The 8,866-nt window shown below is 39.9% G+C and overlaps 1 protein-coding gene across 1 annotated transcript; it reads left to right on the top strand.

Annotated features, from left to right (window-relative positions):
- Positions 1 to 8,139: 8,139 nt before the first annotated feature.
- LOC104282718 (granzyme A-like) lies at positions 8,140 to 8,409 on the top strand (the record flags this gene model as incomplete). Its single annotated transcript, XM_009880835.1, has 1 exon — positions 8,140 to 8,409. A coding segment is annotated over one exon (270 nt), but the record flags the coding sequence as incomplete, so codon positions are not given.
- Positions 8,410 to 8,866: the final 457 nt, after the last annotated feature.

Genomic DNA, 8,866 nt, shown 5'->3' on the forward strand with positions numbered 1-8,866 from the left:
GGTTGGGAAAAATTTGTGCCTGAATTACGCAAAGTATTCTATGAAAAGATTGTAAATTCCTCTTCTGGAGCAGAATTCCCATTTAGCTGTTTGAGAACACTGCTGGGTAAACTTATGGGGATCTGGTCAAAAAAAAAAAATATTGTGAAACTGAGCTGATGATTTTTGGATAATGAAATTGTATCTCTGGGAGTTGATAGCTTATGTGCAAAGATTTATTTTTTTAGTAGACTTCAAAGCTTTTACATAATACACAGTAGGTATTCCTAGATCTGTCTTGGGTTTTGGTAATGATATCTTTCAAAGAATGAAAAAAAAGCTCATTCTTTCTGTCACGTGGTTTTATTTTCAGTTAATTGTTTTCTAAATCTTAAACAAGACTTTCTTCTCTAAAATTCCTTTCTGTGCTCCCTCTTCCCTCAGATTCTGACCTTTTTTAATCAAATGCTTTCATTGATATCAGCAGCATTAGCAGATGCCAATACTATACATAGAAAAGTTTTGAAAGAAGTAAATAGAGTATATATCACAATACCATTCACCTGTTTGGCTGTATGTCAGTGTGTTAACACCTCTGGAATATACAGTATGGGAAAGGTAATCTTATTACTTCTAACATGCTGTATGTTAAACTGAATTGCAGTTAAACTTGGATTTTGCTTCAGAGGCAAGTGCATGTGACAGACAAAACAAGGTGCTATGTTTTATAGACATAACAGAATGGGCATTACTATGAGCAAGGAAGAGAAACCTTTCTGCTTCCCACTCAGCTGTCATATTATCAGAATATATGAGAGAATCTGTGTTGCTGCTTATGCTCTGCTTGTTCTGTGAATAAATGCGGAATTTAAGGCTGTAGAGCTGTGAATCTAATATGTTCAATCAGCACTGAATTTACTTAAATCAATGCTAGCTTGTGAGTACCAGATTCATAAAGCTATAGGTCAGGACTAACGGGAATCTTTTCACAGACTGAGAACTATAGTTTATAGTTCTTCAGGGTTTCAGGAAATGCAGTATAATGTGTGTAAAATTAATGGAATATATTATGAAACCTTTGATATTCCCATTTTGGATTCTAGAAAGGTATATGAATCACAGAATGGTCAGGGTTGGAAGGGACCTCTGGAGATCATCTAGTCCAACCCCCCCGCCAGAGCAGGGTCACCTACAGCAGATTGCACAGGACAGCGTCCAGGCGGGTTTTGAATGTCTCCAGAGTGGGAGACTCCACCACCTCTCTGGGCAGCCTGTGCCAGTGCTTTGCCACCCTCAAAGTAAAGAAGTTCCTCCTCATGTTTAGATGGAACTGCCTGTGTTCAAGTTTGTGCCCGTTACCCCTCATCCTATCACTGGGCACCACTGAAAAAAGACTGCTCCCATCCCCCTGGCACCCTCTCTTTAAGTATTTATAAGTCAAAGAGGACTTAGCGTGATACCCTGTTGAAAGTAGCAGACAACGTAGTCTAGCATTATCTCCTCATTCTTGAAGACCTTTGAAAGATTAACTGGCAAAGAACATCTTTCCTGAGAGTGGACTACTGTCTTCTATGTCTCTGGAAAAATGAGCCATGTAAACACAGCTGAAATGAAAGTAGTAATATTTAAATATCTGTGGTGCAATTGCTTACATTTCCTATACAAGCCTGTAGTGCCTTTTATTTCACTTGGTCCCAACCATGAGGTATTATGAGCCTACTAGTTTCATATGAATCAAATTATTATAGGAATAGGAAGAATGAAATTTCCTCTGACACGTTAAGAATATATTTTTTAATGAGCTGTGTACTCTTATGTCCACTTGCATAACCAAATATCTCCATAGTTTGTAACGTGCCACAAGGGAAGGGCATTCACTTGCTTTGCTCAAACCATTGCATTTTAAAATGTATTCTATCAGTCACTCTTTTGCTGAGATGTTGAACTGCACTGCTCACTGATTTATTCTAGAATACTTCCAGAGGATAAAAAAACCCATTGCCTTAATATTGTGCTGTTTTTACAAAGCTGCCTTTTATATTAGAACTGGATTGCTTAAACAATATCCTACTTATTACCTGGTGTGGTGGGTTAGCCTTGGCTAAAAGACAAACTCCCACCCAACTGCTCACTAGCCCCTCTCCCCCAATGGGATGGGAGGAAATAGGATGAACAGGAGTGAGAAAGCTTGTGGGTCAAGATAAAGACAGGGAGATTGCTTACCAGTTACTGCAAAAACAGACTCAACTTGAAGAAAATTAATTTATTGCCAATTAAAATAAATATTGATTTGGGTAGTGAGAAACAAGATGACAAACATTAAAACAGGATCTTTCCTTCCCCCACTTCACTCCAGGCTCCTCAAATCCTCCCAATGGTGCAGGGGGGGGTGGAAATGGGTATGGGGGTAGGTGTGTGTGTTTATAGTCAGTACATAACATTTTCTCTCTTTTCCCCTGCTCTGGCATGGGTTCTCCACGGGCAGCAGTTCCTTTAGGAATATCCATCTGCTTCAGCATAGGTTCTCCATGGGCTGCAGGGAATATCTGCTTCTACCATGGAGCTCTTCTTCCTCCTTTCTCTGGCCTTGGTGTTCCCTCTGTTTCTCACTCTCCCCCCCCCCCTCCCCCTCCGGACTCCCCCCCACCCCCCCCGTCTGGTGTTTTCTAGTTTTCTACCCTTTTTAAAATATGTTTTCACAGAGATGCTACCTGCTTCGCTGATTGGCTCAGCTTTGGCTGTTCTAGTACATGTAGAACCTTTTTCTTTTTATATACCCAAATATTATCAATACTGTGTCCTATTGAAAGGAGAAATAGAATGACAATCTTCACAACCTGAGTGATGCAGATACTTGTGAGACTTTCTACAGGGAGAATTTAAATGTCTTACCCATTACTATAGAGTAAGTATTAATGCTGAAATACAGAATCGGAGATGCTTTTGCATTTATGATAACTTTTTGCTTGCCCTCTCAGTGGTCAAAACCTACCCAAAAGTTGGAATATGAGCATATGTTGTCACTTAATGCTACAGGAACAGGCAGGTTTTTCTAGGGATTATTAGCTTATTGTTACACAGAATTTCTAGCAATTAGCATAGCTTTCAGTTAAATAAGAATTTCTAGTAATCGGTGTAGCTTTCTTACTATCTAGCTTTTAGTTACCTGGACTTTTAAGTCACCATATTGTGTCAAATTCTTAATAATCAGCATGTGATACAGTAATCATAATCTAAATTCAGACTTTACCTAAAAGAACATGAATCATTCAGTCCTTGGAGGAAGAGGACAATGGTGGAGGCATCCCTGACCACTGGGGGATCATGGGTTTTGCCATCCAGCATAGATGTCCACTTTATCAGAGCACTTACATTTATGTATAATGCTCAGAATGAGTCCTGAGTATCGATGTGTGTACTGACATCCCATTGATGTAGTTAAATAAGAATTTCTAGTAATCGGTGTAGCTTTCTTACTATCTAGCTTTTAGTTACCTGGACTTTTAAGTCACCATATTGTGTCAAATTCTTAATAATCAGCATGTGATACAGTTAGTCAGGCATATTTCAGTCCTTTTTGGGATTAGGTCATACGTCCAAAGGAGACCATTAAAAGATTAATGAAAGGCATCAGTACCAGAAGTCCTTGTGCAAGGGACTCTCCCTAAATCAGCCACGAGGATGATCCGAGGGCTGGAGTAATCATAATCTAAATTCAGACTTTACCTAAAAGAACATGAATCATTCAGTCCTTGGAGGAAGAGGACAATGGTGGAGGCATCCCTGACCACTGGGGGATCATGGGTTTTGCCATCCAGCAGCAGTTCTGGTCTGAGGACTCACAGCTGCTTGATTTTATAGTCAGTATCTCATGTGCTGTTATGCTTCCCTGTTCCATATCTGGTGGCACCACATCCTGGCTGGCAACTGTGAAATGTGTTCACCTGATTCGTGTCAATATGGACTAATGCTAGGGCCGCATGGTGAAATGTGACTTTCTGTCTTATATACCCTTGTATAACCGCAGGCCTAAGAGAAATGGAGTGGTTAATGTATATAGTTTTAGCTTTTTGTAAAAGACATACTTGTCTTTTACAAGTATGTAAAAACCTTTTACAAGGACCGGTTTTGCTGTTAACCGTATGGTGTCAAGCCATAAAAATCTGGAGTCACCCTAAGGGTGAGCTGAGGAAGGCCATGCAACCATTCTATGATTCTATAAAAAGCCAGTAGCCTTTTTCATGAAATTAATTCCAAACTCTGGAATCCCCTGAAGGTCAGCTATCGCAATGTTATTTCACCAGAGTAGATTTACAGTAAAGAAACGTTACTTTGTAGAGGAAAATACAAGCTCATGTCAAAACATCAAAATGAACAATATCCTTCCCTATGTTTTAATCACATTGTTGTAAAATGTAATTGTGAGTATTATGTTACATGGCTTTTGATTATCTTGAGAGATATTGCTCAGTTCCAGTAGTGACCTTCTCTCCCTGTGCTTTCTTTAAATTACAGATTAAACAAATCAGAAGTTAGAGTATTCTTGGAGTCCATCAAGCATCTATAGTTGAAAAAGAACAGCAGATATTTAAGGTTATGTACTACTTTCCAATCCCCAGGTTGGCAGGTCTTCCAAGGAAAATGATAAAATGCTCCTCAAGGTATTGTGTTAATTACTGTTGTATTATTATAAAAGGAATTTTGCCGATGATCATTTTGGCTATTCTTTGATATCAAAGAGTACATTGTATAGATAGCTTAACAATATCACAGAACACCCTGCTTTTGGTTGTACTAATCTAGATAAGGTTACAGGATCACTGGCACTCTGAGCAGGGATGACATTTTCAGCCTATTCTGTGCTCTAAAACTCCCTTTAACTCACTGTCGTGGTTTAACCCCAGCTGGCAACTAGGACCACGCCGCTGTTCACTCACTCCCCCCACCCCCCAGTAGGGTAGGGAGAAGAGGGAGAAAACGGAGAAAAAAAACCCTTGTGGACTGAGATAACGACAATTAAGACAAGAAGATATAAAAGCCAACAAGAGAAAATAATAATAATAATGGTAAAAGAATGTACAAAATAAAGTGATGCAATACAATTGCTCACCACCCAATGACCCAATTGCCCAGCCCATCCCGAGCAGTGATCGCAGATTCCTGCCCTCCAGCCAACCCCCATTTATATACTGAGCATGGTGTCTATGGTAAGGAATATTCTGTTAAGCCAGCTTGTCCTGTCTATGCTCCCTCTCAATTTCTATGAGAAGCTGAAAGTCCTTGACTTAATATAAGCATTACTTAGCAACAACTAAAACAATATGTGTTATCAACATTATTCTCATACTAAATCCAAAACACAGCAGCTACTGGGAAGAAAATTAACTCTATCCCAGCTGAAACCAGGACACCCACTCACTGCAGCAACCCCTCAAAAAACACAAATCACGTTCTTTAGTCATTTTTCAAAGGCAGTGCTGAAGTGATGTATGCAATGGAATCTGGGTCACAGTTGTGTCCCAAAGGGATGCCTTGTGCTGGACTGAGCAAAAATGGGGATGAAACCTATTGTTATTATTTGGGGTAACCACATAAAATAAAAGTATGGATAATACAGGACATAGATGAATTCAGCTCTAGGAGCACAGAATGAAGAAGGCTCGGGACACTGCAGAATGAGGCATGGAAACATGACCTTGACAACACCATCATCCTGGATGCCAAAGTGGGGCAGGACTGTAAGAATTTCCTGCGTACCAGCTCCTGCTCAGCCCGGCTCATGCTTCACATATCCCTGCACTGAGAACTCTGTTAATCCAGCACTCAGATTGACATGGAGGCAGTCATGGGTGTTTTGAATAGGGAGAGGGCAGTCTCTATGCAGGAAATCCATAGATGGTCAAAATGGTTTTGGAGGACTGGTTTCCTGGTACCAGCAGTTTCAGTGCCAATCCAAAGTCCCTGATAAAGATAAGACTTGTACATCATCTTGTCTATATCCTAAGTAATATCATGACTTCTGTACAATGTCTAAGAAATCTTGGGTCTTTATTCAGGCTATTCTTTAATGTTATCCCTGTGATAATCAAGAAATTGTTTTATGTGAAAGATCAAGATGTATACTTAGAATAACTGACTAGGTACAGTATATTATGAATATTACCACACTTCTGAAATAATTGGTGGAATTATGTGGAAAGGGAAGTGATGACTCGAACCTGATTTCTAATATTTAGGTGTTATCACCAGTTTGGTATGACAATGACACAGGGGGGAAACTAGCAATGTCCCTTTCTGGAACTAGCTGGAGCATTTACAGACATCTGTGCTCCCAGAGACTTATTACCATCCAGGTGTGAGCAGCTCCTTCACCCAGATGTTAATGAGTATTCTCCATCTGCTTCATTGCAAAGGCAGACAGGTTCATTTCACTGGTGTCCTGGTTTGAGCGACACAAGATTAATTTCTCTTCTAATACTTGGGAAGACTGCACTTTTAGAAGACTCTGGCGTCTGAATTTGTGAAAATATTTACTTTGTAGCCAGCTATGGTGTGTGGGTTTGAAGGTCTCAGAGTTTTTGATCTTACCAGGTGCAGGGATGAGGAGGAGCGAGACCCGGGCACTTGACCCAAGATGGCCAACAGGATTATTTCATACCATCAATGTCACATTCACTATAAATTAGAAAGTTTGCTGTGAAGTTCAGGCTCTCTCCCTTGAGGGCTGCCTTCTTGAGAACTTTGTGCCCCGGTGCCAGACCCCTGAGGCCTGCCCTTCCTCCTGAAGCTGTAGTGCTCACAGTGTCTGACATTTACTGTCCACTGCTGGGAGTGCACAGCTTCCTACTGATAGAATGGGCTGAGTATAATCTTTGCATATTCTGTATTGGTATTGGGATCAATATTGGTTCTTTAGTGCTGTTAATGTTAATTATCTAATCTTACTCTATTAAATCTGTTTATACTTCAACTCCTGGGTTTCCTTGTTTTTCCCGATTCCCCTTCCCGGGTGGGGAGGGGTCATCGGCGATAGAATGATTGTCTAAATGACAATAAATTGTTATGGGTTTCTCAAACCATAACAACTGGCTGCTTCTGGTGGCCACCACCAGCTTATCAGGAGCACCAGGTTATTTGGTGAGTATGAACACACCACCAAAATAGATCACTAGGAAGTAGTATTTCTAGAGCTGAAAGTTACAGCTCTGTTCCAGAGTGACGTGGATACCTTAAAATCCTTTGTCTGAATCTGACACAGGAACAGGGATAGTGTTAGCACCAGGGCTCACCTCCCATCTCTACAGTTCTGCACTAGTAGAGTGCCAAGTGACTTGGGATAAACTTTCCATCTTTGAAAATTCCCACCAGCACTGGAGATAATAAATCGTAAGGATTTTTTTTTTTTATAAACACGTGATTTGTTGTAGCGACTTTTTTAAAAGGTATAAAGGCAGAATCATTTAACTGACAACCATTCAGCAACAAGTATAACCACCTGTGAAATGAATCATGGTGCGGTGATCATGTGTAAAAGAGAAAATGTCTGTTCAGTAGCTGTGAGCCCTTACCAAGTGTGTTGAGGATATGTGTTAGTGTTTTGCTGTGTTTTCATTTATAGGCTTAAATTGGCCTCTGCTGAAGGATGAATCTGTCAGGTAAAGGCTGACAAAACACAGACAGTTTGGATCATTTAAGCCCTTTTGAATCCCTCAGAGCAAAAACTTGGCAATCTGAAGAGTTCAAGATCTCATTTCCCCAATTTATGTTGCTGCTGTCATGTCTAATTGTTTATAGCTTTTGTTTTCATCTTTTTTCATTTCAACACAGAAGTTCAGTGGCAAGTTAGGTTCTCGAATAGGACTTAGATCCAACAGCCTAACTCCTGTGTAGGTTTTAATTTTCTACTGTAATCAACGGGAAGCCGGGCTTGAACTCACTACTGCTGCCGTAGATAGGGAATTGCTATACAGGCACCAGGGAAATTCTTTTGGATTTGCAAAGGTGCAATTAAGTTCAGAATCAGTTTCTAAATATTGAAAAGTGACTTATTAGGAGAGAAAATATTGGTAAAAAGAGACCAAATGCCAATTGAAACTAGTGATTATACTTTCCTTCCTTTCTGTATGAGAAAGCTTTTTTTTTTTCTTCTTTTTTTTCCAGCTGAACGGTATTGCAAAGCTGAATAAATATGCACAACTTTTGCCTCTGCCTGACTCTTGTGAGGATATCAAACCTGGCACAAAGTACAAGGTGGCCAGCTGGGGAATCACATCTTCAGGAAAGCCAGCAACATATCTTCAGGAAACAACTATTAAAATTTTTGATAGAAAAAAATTCTGCAAGAGCAAATATAGAAAATACATGAAAATAACCAGCAACATGTTGTGTGCAGGAGGACAAAATAAATTTTCAAAGAGAGATGCTTGCAAGGTAAGAAGCAAAGTTACAAAGAGGAGAGGATGTGCTTTTAACAATGGTTCCCTTTTCACTGGGAACAAAGTAGCACTAGACACTTAATGAGGCTGACCAGATTCACAACGATTTTAACCACATTTGTAAGAGACTTTATTGCTGTGAAAAAGAAGTGTTAAAACTTTGAGTAGTTTAGGTCAATGTACACAACAAGATCTAGAGTATGGGAATTTTAGTCTGAGATTATCTCAGTTAACTTCAGGTGGATTTCTTCAGCTAAAGTGCTCTCCTTAGGCACCACTTGTAGTTATCGGAGACAGAGAAGAACTTTCAGGGTCTAAATCATCTGATCCTTTCCAGGTGTCAACATCTGAATAGTACAGAATTAACTGTACACTCAAAAGTGCTGCTGTTCGGATCTTGGTTTTGATGTCTTTTGTGCTGAGTCCAGAAGGGCCAATTGCTTAAACAAGTG

Source organism: Charadrius vociferus, unplaced genomic scaffold, assembly GCF_000708025.1.
Source record: "Charadrius vociferus isolate BGI_N301 unplaced genomic scaffold, ASM70802v2 scaffold1263, whole genome shotgun sequence".
Taxonomy (NCBI): Eukaryota; Metazoa; Chordata; class Aves; order Charadriiformes; family Charadriidae; genus Charadrius; species Charadrius vociferus.